The sequence below is a fragment of the Mustela erminea genome, chromosome 13 (genome assembly GCF_009829155.1).
Source record: "Mustela erminea isolate mMusErm1 chromosome 13, mMusErm1.Pri, whole genome shotgun sequence".
NCBI classification, from domain to species: Eukaryota; Metazoa; Chordata; class Mammalia; order Carnivora; family Mustelidae; genus Mustela; species Mustela erminea.
In genome coordinates, this window is record NC_045626.1 from 58,474,313 (window position 1) to 58,493,363 (window position 19,051).

Consider the following 19,051-nt stretch of genomic DNA (forward strand, 5'->3'; position numbering starts at 1 on the left):
TTAACTATGACTTTAAGCCCCATTCTAGATGAGAAAAGTAGTTGGTTTTTTTTTTTTTTTTTTTTTTTGGTTTTGAAAGACTACACACTACTGTATTAAGTGGATTTTGGAGATTTTTTTTTTTTAAAGATTTTATTTATTTATTTGACAGAGATCACGTTAGGCAGAGGGGCAGGCAGAGAGAGAGGAAGGGAAGCAGGCTTCCTGCCGAGCAGAGCCCAATGCGGGGCTTGATCCCAGGACCCTGGGATCATGACCTGAGCCAAAAGCAGAGGCTTTAACCCACTGAGCCACCCAGGCGCCCCTGGAGATTTTTTATCTATATTCTCATCATGTATTCATGATTCAGGATCCATATTTTTATAAGTAATGTTAGTGAAGCTTTAAAACAAGGTATGTTTAGTATTTTTGAAACCTTGAGTAGAATTGACTCATTTTTATTTTCTAGAAAGTAGTACTCTGTTTATTTGTACAGATACATTTATACAATATATGTTCACTACTTGCTTTGCCAGGGATTCTTTGTAGCTGTTGGGGATACAGTAGAAAACAGAACGAAGACCCAGTCTTCATGAACCTTGCATTCAAGCCTGAAATTTCAGTGTATTTGGAAAAAATAAAAATAAAAAACACAAATAAATTAAGGTGACTTCGTTTTTAAAAATTCTAATGAAAATGTTAGGACTTTCTTGGATGTAAAACATAAGATATTATTTTACTGTTTATGATGCTTACTTAAGAAAATACTAAGTTGACCTATGTATGGGGAAAAAGGGAAATAAAATATCCATTGAAAAATCTGTTTCAGGGGCGCCTGGGTGGCTCAGTGGGTTAAGCCTCTGCCTTCAGCTCATGATCCCAGGGTCCTGGGATTGAGCCCCGCATCGGGCTCTCTGCTCAGCGGGGAGCCTGCTTCCCCCTCTCTTTCTGCCTGCCTCTCTGCCTACTTGTGATCTCTCTCTCTCTGTCAAATAAATAAATAAAATCTTTAAAAAAAAAATCTGTTTCATATATTATGATTTGACTGCCATTTCATGGCTTATTAGAAATCTGCCTGGAATGCTTATGAATTAGGAAACAACTGTAGCTAGGTAGTTTGCATAAAATATATACAGAACTTAAGAGAGTTCAAGCTCTGGAGTCACACCTGATTTGACTTCCCCACCTTCCACTGCTTGGTAGTTTATGGCCTTGGGCAAGTATTTTAACCTTTCTGAGTCTGAGTTGACTTATCAGTAAAATGGGGATAATAAAGTGTCTAACTTGTAAACTTGTTATGAGGGACGTAATTCGTTCAGCGTTCTTGATACATAGTGTCCAATAAAGGCTTGCTGTTATGAACACTTGTTAGCACTATTTCTACTATTACTGCTACTGCCATGCTACTATAATTGTGGAGAATCTTAGTAGATATTCTGTATACTGTACAGTGTATATTCCACATGCATGATTATTTTAATAGGACATGTATTCAGCCATCGTAATCTTTATCTAACTAGAATACTGTATAATCTGATATAGCTGTTAATTTGCTAAAACCTATGGAAACATGGAAGTGTAGTCATCACCTGCTTTGCTACAGCTGCATTATTTATGTGTTTGAGCTAAGCATCCAGTCTTCCTCTTTAGAATTTTTACTATTCTCTTTCAATAAAGGTAGGATGAAGGAGTAAAAATGTTATTTCATACATATTTCTGATATTTTTTATTTTGTTACATGTTCATTAGAAAGAATCCAGATGATTATTCAAGCATACTTCACTGCATGTATAGCGAACAAGTAGTATTAAGCAGCTGTTATGACTTACAGTCTGTGTTAATTACTCCATTTCATTCAGGAATGAATTGACTATTTCTTCTTAGGGAGTGTATAGTTTAGTTGGATGAGATAAAACATGTACATAATAAAGTAAGTGAGAAGTGTTCTGAGAGAGGTATAGAGTATGTGCTGTGGGAATGGTATGGTCAGCCATCTTTCTTCTCCAAGGTTCATGCCTTGGCTCATTGCACTGTCTACTATTAATTATTCAGAGGCCACTAACTGAGTCTGTTCCCCATAGCCAAGAACTCAGAAAGACCTTGTCAAGAACTGAAGGTCTGAAAATTGAGTGTACTATAATTTTATGAATATTGGTAGAATATATGAGATTCCTGGGTTCAGAGACCGAGGACTTTATTATGCATGACAGTGTATGTAACATGAGCTTTGTATTTGCATTGATTTCCTTTGCCCCCTCCAGGGGCAACACATGGATTTAGTTCAGACAGATGCTTCTCATGTAGTGGGTTTGCATCATAGCTGAGAAGCTGTTGAGTGTAGGAAATCTGAGTCTTTGCTAGTGGGCTGCATGGAAACTTACTTGTCCTTTTTTTCCTAGAGGAAGACCTTATCTTTATTATAAAGGACAGTAAGAAGCCTGCTCTCTCCTCAGGAGAGAGGCATTGTTTTCCAAGACTATTCACTCTTTAAATACATCCTTGACAAGATAATCTGGATGAAAGCTCCAGTGCCTCCACGTTGAAAACATGCAGAAATGCTGGAGACCTGTAGAGAATTATCTCCCATTTGGACTCGGAGTAGCTAGCCTAAATGGATGTCTCAGAGTTCATGAATTAATGTTCATGTACATTGCCTTTTTATTCTTAAAGCTGCATCTCAGAGGCCTGTTCAGTTTCTGAAATGCTCTATGCTGTAGACTACTGCTTATTGTGAATTAAAACTTGATTTTAAGAGTAAGCAAATACTGAACTCAAATTGATATGCATGTTGGGGTGTTTAGGAGTGGGTGTACTGATGTCTTCAGCTTATTTTGCATCAAAAATAAGGTGGATGGACAGAGATGGATAAATAGGTTGATAGTCTCAAATACAACAAAATGTTAATTGTCCAATCTAGGTAATAGATACGTGATTGTTTACAATGATTTCAATTTCTTTCTTTTTTTTTTTTTAAAGGATTTTATTTATTTATTTGACAGACACAATGAGAAAGGGAACACAAGCAGGGGGAGTGGGAGAGGGAGAAGTAGGAGCATTCCTGCTTCATTCAAGCTTCCCATGGAGCAGGGAGCCTGATGTGGGGCTCAATCCCAGAACCCTGGGATCATTACCCCAGCTGAGCCAAAGGCAGATGCTTAAGGGCTGAGCCACCCCGGCGCCCCAATTTCAATTTCTTTGTATGAAAATTTGCAATAAAATGTTGGGGGAAAAGCCAAGCCAACAGCTGTCTTCTATTCTCTCTCCCAACTCAGTTTTTGTAACTAGACTCACCTTGGCATTTCAAGAAAACTTGAGTGTCAATTCATATAAAAATGTAGATAGATGACAACATTTCAAAAACTTGTCAGTGTGGTTCTACTTTCAGCTCTTTTAAGCGTTATGAGCTTCTTTTTAAAATTGGGGATTTGCGGGGCGCCTGGGTGGCTCAGTGGGTTAAGCCGCTGCCTTTCGCTCAGGTCATGATCTCAGGGTCCTGGGATGGAGGCCCGCATCGGGCTCTCTGCTCAGCAGGGAGCCTGCTTCTCTCTCTCTCTCTCTGCCTGCCTCTCTGCCTACTTGTGATCTCTCTCTGTCAAATGGATAAATAAAGTCTTAAAAAAAAAATTGGGGATTTGGAGATTAAGGATCCCATTTTTAGAAGGTGAGCCAATGATTTTAGAAGGAAATCATTTTTCTGCTTGCTAGCATTTTAGGTATATAGCCTGAGTATAAAAGGCATTTCATGCAGGAAAATTTTTTAGATAAAGGAAGCAGACTAGTCCCACCTGGCACATCCTTCTAGGTAGCTGTCCTAAACTTTTACTACATTTCTGAAATTTTAGTTTGCAGGCTTTTTAAAATTTATGTCCAGATTTTTTTTTTTTTTCCCACAGAGACCATATTTGTGTCTGTTACATTTCTGATTTTCCGAATTTGGGGCAGGGCATAGGGATTTTGGCTTATTGGCAATAGCAGTTGTGTTGGAATTAGGACACAATACTTAGTGACAGGAAATGTTATGGCTGCCTAAAAGTGAGGCTAAAGGAAGAAACAACCCATGTAATTATAAAAGGTAGGATTAGTTTGATTATAGTTTTTTTGTTGTTGATGAGTACAGTAAGTATCATATGGAATTTTCTTATCTTATGTGGAATACTATTATATACAAACAGTGAGATTTCATCTCTAACCTAGGAAGTATGTATGAAATGGTAACTGGTGACTAGTATACTATTAGGTAATCTTAAAATGGACTATTTCAGTGATTGTTTCTAAATGTTAAATTAAGCATTTGCGTTAGACAGCTGGCAGGATTTTCCTCTGCTTAGAGGGATTAAGGTTTAGATGTCCTCAAAAAGTACTTGTTTTTTATATAAATTGCTTCAGATACTTACTTTCTCATCAAAACTGCTTCTCACTTTTTTTCAGGTTTTTTTTTTTTTTTAAGGATACATGAAGAATCAGCTTTTCTAAAAATTGTTGTTTTGCATAAATGAAAAATGTGTACGGTTTATAGAGTTACCAAAAAGTTAAATATCGATGTAATCACTGCCTGGGACAAGAACTAGAGCTTGGCTAATCATTTTAAAAATCTTCCTTAGGGGCGCCTGGGTGGCTCAGTCGGTTAAGCTGCTGCCTTTGGCTGGGGTCATGATCCCAGAGTCCTGGGATTGAGTCCCACATCGGGCTCCTTGCTCAGTATGGAGCCTGCTTCCCCATTTCTGTCTGCCGCTCTGCCTGTTTCTGCGCGCTCTCTCTCTCTGACAAATAAATAAAATCTTTGAAAATCTTCCTTGTACCCTCCCAGTTACTCTCTCTTTCCCTGCAAAGTTGGTCCCTATACAGTTCCTTGTTTTTCTTAATGGTTTAACAACCAGAGCTTTGCAAAGGATAAGTTTTCATTAAGTCAAGCAGGAGATTACTGATATAATGCAGTGGTTTTTAACCCTATTGGACAGGATGTCCCAATTCTTTAATGCCCACTTTACTATGTCAAAGTTCATATATGATATTGCCTGTCAGCATATGGTTTTAAAATTTTAATATAATGTCTTAATTATAACATAAAGGAGAAATAAAAAGAAAACTGTTAATGACATAAGCATTTCAGTGTAAATATTTGGGCATCACTACAACAAGAGGGAATGAAGTAGCCAGATACTTGTAACCTTCCTAATAACAAGTAAGTTTGGATTTAGTAGAACACAACAGTTATCTGAATAGGGCTGACTGGTTTTCTTTAACATTTTGACTTAATAAGAGCAAAATAAGAAAGTTTATGCATATGGGTAGAATTGTGTGTGTCACAAATCTTGATAGAAGTGTGTTGTGATTCAAGTATCATGAGTGGCATTGCAGTTTGTACAGTAATTTTCTGTGATGGTAAACTTAACCTTTTCAAGTTTTGGAGGAAAGAAAACAGATTTTTCCTTTTTCACACAATAGATATATTTCTGGAAAGATTTTCATTCATATGAATTCCTGGGAGGGGTTATTTGAAAATTCCGTAGGATGAGGGCATGATACTTACTTGTATGTGACTGCCCAGGCATTGCAGAATGTCTAACATCCTGTTCATCCCTGCACCCCCCCCCCCAATGTCTGTTTCCCCCAACCCCCCAGGAGGGAACCTGATGTGGGATTTGATCCTGGGACTCCAGGAGCATGACCTGAGCCCAAGGCAGTCACTTAACCAACTGAGCCACCCAGGTGCCCCTTGCCAGGTCTTCTTAACCTGAGGATTCAGGGATCTATGATATATGGTAGCTTTTTTGTTGCTGTTGTTAGATTTTTCTTTATTATTACTTATTCAGTAATAACAAGCGCCAGCTTTATTATATTATTATATTAAACGTCAGCTTAATACTGCAGAAAATTTCAAACCCTTTGACAACCCATTCTTCCTTTTCCCACCCAGATTCTTGATAAAGAGCTCTTAAAGTGAAGACAGGATCTCTAGTCTCTCTCGGATGAGACTTGATCAAGTAAAGGTGAAGCTGTGTGCATCTTACTGTACAGTGCTTGCCCAGGCTCCTTTCATTGTCCAGGTTCCGGTAGACTCTTGTCATGAATGGTTTCTTCACAAAGCCTGCGCTGCCTACCCGCCCCCCCACACCGGTCCTAACCTCTCTATTGTACCCTTGCCCCCCCCAATTCCATGTAAATTTTTTGTGATTATTTGGCTATTTTGAGGTATAGTATATAGCTTTCATCAGATTCTCAAGGGGTTCTGTGACTCACAGAAGTGGATCAGACGTTTCTTTCCATGATTTCTTATAACAGTTAAATCTGGTTATTCTTAAAGCGAATGCTTTAAGTGTGAGCTAAGTTTCCATTTTAACCTGGAAAATAGACCCAGACTCTGAGCTGTTTGCTGGGATAGCAGCGCATACGATGCTTTGGTAGAGGGACACAATGGAGCTGAAAATTTCAAATTCAGATGTTAGGTGGGCTACTACTCATTTGTTAGGTGGGTAGTTTCACATTTTACTGGTCAGGTCAATATATTCAGTTAAGAACTTTGTTTTAAATTTGTGGGCTTTTTTCTTTAGAAAAAAAGCCTTTTATATCTTCATCTTTATGTATTCATCAGAGGCTAAAAAATATCTTTTTTAGATATTTAGATATTAGATATAAAATAAAGATATCTTTACATATTCATCAGAGGCTAAATAAAAAAGCCTCTTTTATCTTTTTTTTTAGATAGTTCGCATTTTTGTGTCACAGCCACAATCTGTTATTAAAGATTTATAAGCTCAGGCAATATAAATTTTAAGTACTACTTCAGAATTCATATGTTGTTGGAAATTGACACATGGTAATTTTCTAAATCACTTTTAAAAGTCTGTTATTTTACCTTATTTTGGAAAATTGGTATTTTCCTCAAATTGAGGTGATTTAAAAAATTGAATTTAAAAAATCTTACATAAGTATGTTATGAAAAATAGGATTGTTCAGAATTAAAGTATTGAGAAAGGTTTCTTTTGTAATGTTTCTAAGAAACTGTTTTCTTATCCATGCTTCCTGCTAATGTTGAAATAGCCCTATAAAAATTTACATGTTCTTAAATATCTCTAGTAATTTATGAATTTTGAGAATGTTAAGAAATGGAATCTGTATATCTTTTAAGACTCCTAGTTTCATCAGTAGTTTAAAATAATGTCTCTACCCAATGATATTGTGGGTTCGAGTACAGAATGAACAGATTACCCTGTTCCTTTTACCTCCTATGCTGTTGTATTGGTGGGGTTGCTAATTAGCCGCTTGTGGAAAAATGCAAGCATTTGGTATTGAAGAAGTAAAGGGGGTAAAATAATACACAAATTGAGTGATTAATGTTACCATATAATTAAAGCAACCTGTTCAGAAGATCATACTTTGTATATATATTTTAAAAAAAATGCACACCTGTTGATTTAAACAGCTATTTTTCGTTAGTTTTTTTTGTAGCGGTTTCTCTGCCTTTGTGTTTTCTACTGTTGTTTTCTCCCTCTTAAGAGTTCCAAATCTTTGTTGGAAAATACTTCACAATTTAAATTTTGAGTGTAGAGTAAGATCATTTCATTCCTTAGGACTTGGAATAATTACCTTTTAACGACCTTAACTTTGAAATCTTTTTTCCTTGGCAGATCTGTTTTCATCTCCTGCACTCTTCTGAATGCCTCTTTTCATTTGACTGTTATTTGTTTTTCCCCTTCTAAATCTTTGTCTTAGACGATTTTCCAGTATTCAGGTAAATGGGAAACTATCTGGTAGAGTTGAAGAATATTCTCAATCTGGGTTCCATGCTGTAAGGTTTGCTTATAGTCATGCTTATTTTTGTTTATTTAAATAAAGATAGTTTCTATAATGTCTTTGATTTTACCCTTTTTGCTTTTAAAAAATATAACTTGAAACTGATTGCTTTGAAAGCCATTTAAAATTGCTTTTGGGTTAGTTAGAAGTGTGTAGTCCCTGCTTCCTCTTGGTGCATACCTTTAAATTTGTATTTTGCCCAAAGTAAAAGATACTAATTTTATTGTCTAAAGTAATTTACATAATGTCTTACAGGCTTTTCTTCAGCCAAGATAAAAAGTGGCTGTAATCTTTCTTTTACCCTCTTTTAAAAAAAAATGAGGTTATACTAGTTAGGACTGATTTAATTCAAGTAGGAGTAGATTATCCTTCTGGATTTTTTGTTTCGTAATCTCATGTTTGGGTATATCACCAAAGTTTAGAAAGTTTGTATCTAGAACATTTGATATAGTGCTTATAAGAAACACTTAACAAATATATGAGTGAATGAATTAGACCTAATTGAGGTGTGAAGCAAGAACACTATTGTCACTAGATGTAGTATCTTTAGATAAAGAGATTTTTGCTGTAAAATGGAATTTGCTTGGTAAAATCGATTTGAAGACCTGCACTGGTTTGCAGACCACTGGAAAAATCTCCTCTCTTCAATAATGTCGTAAAAGCACACTCTAAGAATATAGTTGTGGGCTTACTTCATAAATCAAAACTTTGAAAATACTTTTTATTTGATAGCAATAATACGTGTTCATATAGAAATTTTATACAATATAAGAAGGAATGAAGAAGAAAATGACAGTTATTTGTAAGTCTACCACCTGAAAAAAAAATACTGTTAGTTTTTGATACAGTTAGGGGCACAGACTTCAGTATATACTTTAAATAAAATTGAGGGTATATATATTCAGTTTTGAATCCTGGTTTGTATGTGTGAATCCAATTAACATTTTTTTCTGTTTTTGTTTTTTAAACCTTACAGGCCCCTTCACAGATGTAGTCACTACAAATCTTAAGTTGCGAAATCCATCTGATAGAAAAGTGTGTTTCAAAGTGAAGACTACAGCACCTCGTCGGTACTGCGTGAGGCCCAACAGTGGAATTATTGACCCGGGGTTGACTGTGACTGTTTCAGGTAGCAAATCATGTTCTGAATTTGAATGGTATTGGATTCTGATCTTTTTATGTTTATGTTGAATTTGGTTTTAATTAATAGGTTTTCATCTGGAGGGAGGGAAATAGTTTTTAAGTTATTCTGGCTTGCCTTAGTCCTGTCCTTCGGTTTTCTTTTCCTGTATGCCAGCTGTTGCAGAACATTTCATACCCTTATCTTGTGGTTGAGGGTATCTGTGGTCAATTTGTAAACAATAGTTGTTATTTTAAATATTTTATATCCTTTATTTCTACCACTCAGTACCATATTCTCTGCCCTTATTATTTTATCTTTGAAATATGACATCATTTTTGTGATGGATCATTCTTTTCAGATCTCTAGCTATTGTTACATGTTGCATGCAGCTAGACAAGTGTATTCCAAGTCTTAAAAATGTACAATGCCTATTTTTTGCTGATTGTAGCAAATTAGATGAGTGTTTCTACCTTTCATTATAAATGCCAAAGTTTAGCTTTTTGGCTCCCTTTTGGTTTACTTGTAGTCCAGGGAATATGCTTGGTTCACTCTGTGTATGGATTGCTTACCCCTGCTGTGGGGTCTGTGCTGTTGCTGTAGTTAATGCCCTCTATAAACTTCTTTCTTCATCACACTTCCCAAGACAGTACTTCTTAACAATATTCTGATATAGCTGAGAAATAGCAACCACATATGAGAACATATCTTAATTATGGGAGAACTTCTTAGGCTTCCCACAGAGACCATTTACTCTTAATTTTCTAGCAGTTGTTCTTATCTCCCACTCACTGTATGTCCTGATAACAGGTGGAGCAGGAACACACATGGACTTCTCTCAGCTCAGAATCTCTAGGGGCATGGCCCCAGCCATGTATATGTTTAAAACAACAACAGCAACAACAACAAAAAATGCCTGGATGATCCTGATAAGTATTCCTAAGAAACTAATTCTTTATCAGTTTTGTGGCTTTTAAATCCACAGCAGATTAAAAACAATTATATAAAGAGTGAGAACCTATAGCAAGCCCAGGGAGAGTACTTAGAAGCAGAACTTGACTGCAAAGGTATTGAGGGACTTACTGTAAGATTCTCTGTGACCCTGAATCCTCAGGGTCAGTAGGATTAGCCAAAAACTGAGAGCTAGTTGGCCCTAGAAGAGATGTTTTTAGTGAGTAACGTGATATGGTGGCCGGGTAGGAATGTGTTTGTGTTTGTCCAAGTTCATGGGAAAGATGGATGGGAAGGAAGATAAAGCAATGAGTACATGCATTCTGGAAGTTGCCTTCTAAATCTTTAAGCCTTTTAGCTAAGTTGGAAGAAAATAGAATTATTTCTATCCGTGTGGTTAAAAATAGTTTCTTGGTGCATCTAGTTTGACCCTTAGGAATCCATAAAACTATTCAGAATGACATTATCTTGGAAGTTTCTAAACTGCTGAAGTTCTGTTGTATTATTATTTCTTAAAAGTTTGAATTGTGCAGGTTCACTTAGATGTGGGTTTTTTTGGGATAAAGACTATACAGTACTGTAAGTGTATTTTCTCTTACGATTTTTAAAATTTATTTTCATTTTTTTATTAGCATGTACATGAGCAGGGGTAGGAGGGGGCAGAGGGAGAGGGAAAAGCAGACTCCCCACTGAGCAGGGAACTCGATCCCAGGACCCCCAGGATCATGACCTGAGCCAAAGGCAGATACTTAACTGATTGAGCCACCCAGGTGCCCCTCTCTCTCTCTTTTTAAAAGATTTATTTATTAATTTGAAAGAGAGTACCTGAGCAGGGGAGGGAGAGAATCTCAAGCAGAATTCCTGCTGAGTGCAGAGCCCAATGCAGGGTTTGATCTTAAGACTCTGAGATCAGGGCCTGAGCTGAAACCAAGAACCTCAGCCAACTGAGCCATCCAGGCACCCTTCTCCATTATTTTTTTGTTTTTTAAGATTTATTTATTTGAGAGCACGTGTGTGGGTGGGAAGAAGGGCAGAGGGAGAGAGAGGAGCAGACTGCCTGCTGAGCCTGGAGCCCAACATGGGGCTTGATCTCATGACCCTGAGAGCACATCTGAGCCCAAATCAAGAGTTGGACAGTCAACCAACTGAGGCATCCAGATGGTCTCTCTTATGATTTTCTTAACATTTTCTTTTCAGCTTACTTTATTGTAAGAACACAGTATGTAATATGTACAGTATGGAAAATATGTGTTAATCTGTGGTCTGTGTTATCATTAAGGCTTCTGGTCAGCAATAGGCTATTAGTACTTAAGTTTTGGGGGAGCCAGAAGTTACATGTGGATTTTCAACTGCATGTTACATGTTAAGTCCCTGTGTTGGACAGAGGTCAACCTGTACTTTCCAAAACTGTCTTCCATAAATCCCTTTTGTTGAGCATCTGCCATATTAAAATCCCCAGACACATTAGTTACTGTTTCCATAGCCGGCCTACAGATGCTTCTCCAGTTAGCATTTAGCTCTTCAGTTTTTAGTGTATTGAGTTTCTTTATAAGTAGTCACTCAAACTGTGCTTCCTTTCTCTAGCAACTTTTCCTTGATTGACTTTCTATTACATACTCCTTTCTTTTTAACTTTCTCTCTTTAGCACTTAGTTTTGTGGGTTCTTTAAATTTGGCATATTTATATATATTTTTAAGATTGTTTAATTCTTACATGGTCTGCAATAACTTAGAATATAATTGTCATAAAATCACAATCAGTCATGTTTTAATTTTTCTTCTTATTCAATTCCTACTGATGACCCTGCAGTGATGGCTTAGTGAAGGGCATTAATGGACATTCACTGGCCTTCATTTGGATTCCGAAGTATTTATCCTGTGCATTTTTTTCTGCTTTGTATTTGCCCCTTCAGAAATCTTTTTAGCCATGATGGGAGTTATGGACATCTCAGATACACTTAGAATAGGATTTTCTTACGTAATTGCTATTTCTCACATTTGCTTAATTGCATTTGTCTTTTTGAAAGTGTTGATGTACATGTATAAAAGATATATCTTAGAAATAATTTACGTATTAGCAGGGGAATAATTTGTACAATACCATATGTATATATATTTTGTGTAACTGTAGATTTGTTCTTATAGTCTTTGTAATATAAATTTAATAAAAGTTTTGTATCCCCTCTAGTTACAAGGAACCCCTAAAAATCCTCTTTTAAAGGCTACTGAAAATCTTGAGTGCTTAGAAGAATTTGAATGTAATTACTGGGATGCTAGAAAATTTCTGGAAATGATCAGAGTATACCTCTTCCTTGTATATATATATATATTTTTTTTTTAAAGATTTTATTTATTTATTTGACAGAGAGACACAGTGAGAGAGGGAACAGCTGGAGTGGGAGAGAGAGAAGCAGGCTTCCCGCTGAGCAGGGAGCCTAATGTGGGGCTTGATCCCAGGATCCTGGGGTCATGACCTGAGCTGAAGGCAGATGCTTGACAGCTGGAGCCACTCAGGCGCCCCTATACTTTGTTTTCTTAGAATGAGATTTAAACAGATTGATAAGCTTCTTGAATAAATACTTAAAATCTATTTTTGAAAAGTTAGTTTTATTAGAACACTAAAATGTAGTGAGTTTTGAAGTTAACTTTTAAATTCTCCTTTATGTATCCCTGTTGTCATTCTAAAAGATATTATCACTAAATACCAAATGAAGCCTTGTATTTATAACTGGTTTTAATAGATAGTTTACTAGATTTTAATCTGAGTTTATAGGTATGATAATAGTTAATGTTGGCAACATTTTGAAAATTTTCCCAAACTTTAATTTAGAGGAGGCAGTCATAGATTTATATTTATTTTTTAAGTAGCTGTTTATTTTGTGGGTTGTTAAAATAGTTGGAAACCATAAAGTTGATTCTGGATCCTTAATGTAACCAGTCCAGGATTAGGTTTCTTGAACCCATCCTGGATTTTTAATAAGTTTGCATATTAGTCAATTAAGCAGTAGGGATGATAAGCAAATGCAGAAGAAACAAAGCAATGTGTTTTTTTCTTCTTATTTAGTAATGCTACAGCCTTTTGACTATGATCCCAATGAGAAGAGTAAACATAAGTTTATGGTACAGACAATTTTTGCTCCACCAAACACTTCAGATATGGAAGCTGTGGTAAGTATAGCGGTGGAATGGAATTTATTTTGAGGGATGTTGTTGAAAATGTGGGTTTTGTACAGTCCTTATTTGAGAAAGCTAATTTTTAATTAAAAAATATGTCAATCTGTTAATTATAGATAATTCTGACTTAATTTCAAGATTGAAAGAATTTTGAAATAGTATTTCTTAGAAACAGTTTAGAAATGCTGCTGTGAGGAAGAAAGCCCTCAGTCTCTAGAGATGTTAGTGTGATTTTAACAGATGGTGATAGTAGGTTTCTTGAGGATTATATACGAAGTTCTGTGGTATTGCCAGATAAGAGGGGTAGGGTTGTCAGTTCAGAGTGCTGCTCTGTGTCCTGCCTGAGCCACAGACTTCACCTCTGCTCCAAACAGCCTCAGAGTCCCCTGATTGAAACCTATTGGTTGTCCCTTGAGGTGTGAAACCTATTTGTCACAGTTAAACTTTCTCTGTCTCATGTTGGTTTTGTTTGTTTTTAGTGGAAAGAGGCAAAACCTGATGAATTAATGGATTCTAAATTGAGATGTGTATTTGAAATGCCCAATGAAAATGATAAATTGGTAAGTAGGAAAATGGGAGAAGATTGGAGCTATTAAGTTCTCATTTACTTTGAGATTAATTTTGCTTCTGTTTTTGGCCTTTTGGGAATGTGTGAAAATGCTGTTCCACATTTTAAGACAGTGCTTACTTAGGTTTAAAAAAAAAAAACTTGATGTGCTTTCTTCATTTGAGAATATTTTGTCCACTCAAGAAGAAAAATACTTTCAGATACAGTCTTCATGATGGAGAAGAACTATTTAATTCTCCCAGTTTTTTTGCCACTTTTAAGTAAGTTCAAGTTGTTTAGAATGAGACACACACATGCATAAATATAATTAAATAATAGGCATAAACCACTTTTTGACAACTGTATACCCATAGCCTGGGGACAAAAGATTTAATTTACATAGATAAGCAGTTTATTCCAAGTTTGCCTATTCCCAGGTATTTTGTTTACTGTTGATTTTGGTCAAAATCCATCTGATTTTATTTCTTAGTAAATAATTTCTATGTTGCTTTTTGATTAATGTCAGGCAAATACAATTTGGAAGACTGAGGAATATATGTGTACAGTTCAGAAAGTTGCCTGTGAATGTGTAGAATGAGTTGTGGTCACTTACCCTATTTTGCAATGCAGATTTTAATCTTTGTATGGTTTGTTGGAGGGACTTGAAAAAGCTAAGTAGGTTTTTCCTTTTGGTGACTTAACATATAAAATAATACAGGTAAATAGAAATGGTGAGTACAGTTAGGTTACACTGACATGACTGTTGCCTTGATCTGGAAGCCATTTGCCCTGTTGAAAAAGAAATTCACAGATTAGATAAATACCTGTGCTCAATTATTTTGTTATTCTTTTAGAATAAGCTGAAATGAAAGAGTCCCTGAGTGGTAATTTTTATTGTGTCTTTCAATCCCCTTTTAAAGGAATGTTGAAATAATTTGCCAAAAATAAAAAATGTGAATGCATATGTTCTTACTAGAAAGTGAGAGTTCATTGGCATATTGATGCTTCCCAATTGGAGTTTACTTTCTCTTTTGCCTGTGCTGCCAGAAAGCTAATAGCTTGCTTAGTTTAGTTAAGTATGCCATTTAGATATAAAAAAGGGAAAAAATGTTTTTTTTCCTTGGCATGCGAACTCTGAGTATTTACTGTCTTAACTTTCAAATATACCGTATACCTGTGTTAGGTATCATGTTGTACATTATATCCCCAGGACTTAATTTGTGTCATGATTGGAAGTATTACACCTTTTGACCACCTTCAGCCGGTTCCCCCATGTTCTTTTCCTTTGCCTCTGGTAACCACAGATCTGATCTCCTTTTCCATGGGTTTGTTTTTATTTATTTTTTTTTTTTTTAGGTTCTGCATATAAATGAGATTGTCAGTATTTGTCTTTCTCTGACTTAACTTCATTTAGCATAGTGCCTTTGGGGGTTCATCCATATTGGCGCAGATGGCAGGATTTCCTAAAACGGAACTTCTGTATTTATTCATTGGTCCATGGCCACTTAGGCTGTTTCCTTGTCTTGGTTATTATAAATAGTGCTGCGGTGAATATGGGGATGCAGATAACTCTTTGATGTAGTGTTTTCATTTTCTTTGGATATATTCTGTGAAGTAAAATTGAGTAGAAATACATCTGGATGTTTTCTCACTTAGGGTTATGTCATCTTTTGCGTTTCTTTAATTAACATGGATAGAGCTGTGACTGTCTTTCATCTGGACTTCTGTTATACTCCGTGTAGCAGACAATTTGAGATTATACTCTGAAAAGGGTTCACCCAAGTATCTGATATTATTGATTAAGAGTAAAAAAACCAAACTGGAAGTCTATGGAAATGATATTGCTATGATAGTTGTGCCTGGCCATTTTAAACACCCCATAGAGGAGAGTAGCAGGTGTGTCTACATACAGGTATGGCACCTAGTAATCCATGAAAGCGGTTTTGGGTCTGCTGACGGGCTTGAATAAATACTGAATGGAGTTTCTGGAGTCCTATACCATGGAGCATGAGCAGAAATAGTTTGGCCCTGGAATCTTTTCAGAGCAAGTATTATTAGGAAGCCAAAGTCTGTTCAGTATAATTTCAGAGTACACCAGAGACTGATTCTGAGCCTAGATGAACGAGTTACAGAGTGTATTTCCATTAATTGAACTACTTGGGCTTGTGGTGTAGTTACTACCTGATTAAATGGTAAGGAATAAATGTTAAAGATAATGATTTTTAAAAAATTTTTATTTTTTATAAACATATAATAAAGATAATGATTTTTTAAAAACATTTTATGTGGAGGACCTTTAAACACTTAGGAAAGTACAGTGAACTCCTGTGAACCCATGACCAGTTTTAATAATGATCAGTTTATGGTTAATCTTAATTCATCTAACCAGCCCCCTCACTTTTCATCTCACTTATTGTTGTAAGGCAAAACAAGATACAATTTTATCTGGAATTGTTTTGATATATATTACTCAAAGATAAGAACTTTGAAAAAAGGAAAAAATTACTGACAATACTATAATTAAGCCTTTTATTTTTAATTTACATTCAATTAATTAGCATATGGTGTATCATTAGTTTGAGAGGCAGATTTCAGTGAATCATCAGTTTATATAACTCCCAAGTGCTCATTCCACCACGTGCTCTTCATGCCCATCACTCAGTTGCCCCGTCTGTCTACCCCTTCTTCCCTCCAGCAACCTTCAGTTTGTTGCCTGTGGTTAATAGTCTCTTTTAGTTTGGCCCTCTCTCTGATTGCATTTGGTTTTATTTTTCCTTCCCTTCCTCAGTGCTCCTCTGTTTTGTTTCTTAAATGCCACATATAAATGAAATCATATAATTGTCTTTCTCTGATTGACGTATTTTGCTCAGCATAATACCCTCTAGTTCCATCCATGTTGTTGCAAATGGCAAGATTTTATTTTATTTTTTTTTGATGACTGAGTAATAGTCCATTTGTGTGTGTGTGTGTGTGTGTGTGTGTGTGTGTGTGTATACACCACATCTTCTTTATCCATTCATCTATCGATAGACATCTGGGCTCTTTTTATTGTTTGGCTGTTGTGGACATTGCTGCTATGAACATTGGGGTGCATGTGCCCTTTTGAATCACTACATTTGTATCTTTAGGGTAAATACCCAGTAGTGCAATTGCTGGGTCATAGGGTAGCTCTATTTTTAACTTTCTGAGGAACCTCTGTACTGTTTTCCAGAGTGGCAGTAGCACTTTGCATTCCTACCAACAGTGTAAGAGGGTTCCCCTTTCTCTGCATCCTTGCCAACAAGCTTTTAAAAGCTTATAATATTAATATCAAACTATGTAGGCAGATTCAGATTTGTCTCACAGATGTCATTTAAAGATTTTTTTTGCAGTTCGTTTGAATTGAGATCAGAATAAAGTCCACATACTGCTTTTTGGATGATACATTTCCTGAATCTCTTAATCGATAGATTCCCTGTTTTTCTCTTTCAGATTTTTATTGAAGAAACTAAGTTTGTCCTGTAGACTTTCCCTGTAGACTAGATTTGCTGATTACATCCTTGTGGTGTCATTTAATTTTTTTTTGTTTTGGTATATTCTAAAGTTGGATCTAGAAGTTGGATTAGATTTTGATTTATTTTCACTGGAGGCAGGGGAGAGGCAAGACTGCTTTGTAGGTGGTGATAAATTCTTTTCAATATATGATGTTAAGGTTTTTTTTGTTTTGTTTTGTTTTGTTTCTTTTTGTTTTTTTTTTTTGGTGAAGTTAGTGATCATTGGTGTGCAGTGTGTGAATGAGTGGTTGTCAACCAGGGGTAATTTTGCCCTTGAGGGTACATTTGTCAACGTCTGGGGACATTTTTGGTTGTGACAACTAGGAGGGAGAGGTTCTAAAGGCATCTGGTTGGTAGAGGCCAGGAATATTGCTCAGCACTGGCAGTGGGTAAGACAACCCTCACAATAAAGAATTATATGCCCCAAACATCAATACAGTCAAAACTGAGAAACTGTAGTTTAGATTCATTAATTTATTTAGGATTGAGTAATGTTATTTTGTCATTCTTACGTTTATTAGGTATAATGTTTGTGTTGAGAGAAATTGGGCTTATGTTAACCACCCATCCCACTCTCTCACTCCTGCTCCCAGGTCCTCCTTTACCCATCTTCCCCACAAAAGGAGTAGATAGGCATGTTACTCAATTACATTAGGTAAGTGTATCTTAACCTATTTGAGGTTCTGGATCTTTTTAGGTATGCTGTTAGTGTTGAGGTATTTACATGTCCTTAAGAACTGTAGAAAAGGATATGTTACTATTTTGTTGATTCTTCAAGTTTTCAGGACCTTGATACTGAACATATAAAGAAAACATTGAAGTTTTGTGGTTGTCAGGGTAAAAAGGATGCCAGGTCTAGAAGTATAGTGGTTGAGTTCTTTTAAAATTTTTATAATTTAAAGAAATCTTTTTTTTTTTTTCCAAAACAGTTCTAACATTTTGAATTGTCATTAGAGCGGGCTCTTTTTGGGAAATAATTCTTTGATTTGCATCATAGATGGAGTGATCTAGGATTCCAGGAGCCCCCCCCTTTTTTAAATAAATGGAGGTACTATTAATAATTATTCCAAGACAGCAAACATTAACTAATACTGTTCTTAAGCATACTAAAATTCGTGGTCACTCTTGTCCTAGGGAAGCAGCAGATCTTTGGATATATGTCAGTAAATTAATGGCCTATAGAGTCTTCAGTTGAGTTGTGTTCAGCACTAGTAACAAGTGCCGCTCAGTGTGTTGCCTAGGCTGTTGAGAGCTGGAGGCAGATGATACTGAAGTGTTGACTGCTCTATTTTTGCAAAGTTGTATTCTTGGAATTATTAGCTCTTTTTAGTTACTATCAACTCTGTATTATGAAATCTAATGTGTATTTAGTGATAGTGTTTTTTTCCAGGATTGAATGTGGTTTTAATTAACTTGTTATTTTATGGTGTTTTATCACCTGTTTAATTCTTTGTGTTCAATTAAAAAAATTTTTTTTTGGTTTATTTTGAGGCCTCCGGTTCTACTTGAAATTTTCCATATTTCTTAAAATATATTGCATTTCATTTATGCCCTCCATCCTAATGTGTGTTGATGACATATTTTCTAGGAAAAAAATACCAATTTATCTTAATTGATGGGTTGTCAACAAGGAATTTCAGTGGTCTTATGTATACAAAGAACCTTTATGATTAAATATATGCATTGTTTTGTGTTGAGACAAGGAGCAGATTGGGGACAGTGCCTTATTAAGTGAAATGGAGTTCTCATAATTTATATACATTGACCTGAATATCACTAAGTGTTATTTTAAAGGGTGTATCAACATTTTGGTATCCAATTATTTTCACCTGTATTAAAGGAATTTGCGAAGATAGGAAGAGAACTATGGAGAAACTGATACACTAGAATGTTACATGCATCTTTAAGTTTATTGGTCCTGGGAAAGGGTGTCTGTGTGTGTGGTGTGTGTGTG

The 19,051-nt window shown here is 35.8% G+C and overlaps 1 protein-coding gene across 2 annotated transcripts in view; it reads left to right on the forward strand.

Annotated features, from left to right (window-relative positions):
• VAPA (VAMP associated protein A) overlaps positions 1–19,051 on the forward strand; it is a 42,293-nt gene that overhangs the window by 11,733 nt on the left and 11,509 nt on the right. For both annotated transcript variants that reach the window (XM_032309222.1, XM_032309224.1), the window contains exons 2-4: positions 8,750–8,902; positions 12,908–13,011; positions 13,497–13,577. In XM_032309222.1, the coding sequence (XP_032165113.1) occupies positions 8,750–8,902; positions 12,908–13,011; positions 13,497–13,577 (338 nt within the window). The remainder of the gene's footprint in view (positions 1–8,749; positions 8,903–12,907; positions 13,012–13,496; positions 13,578–19,051) is intronic.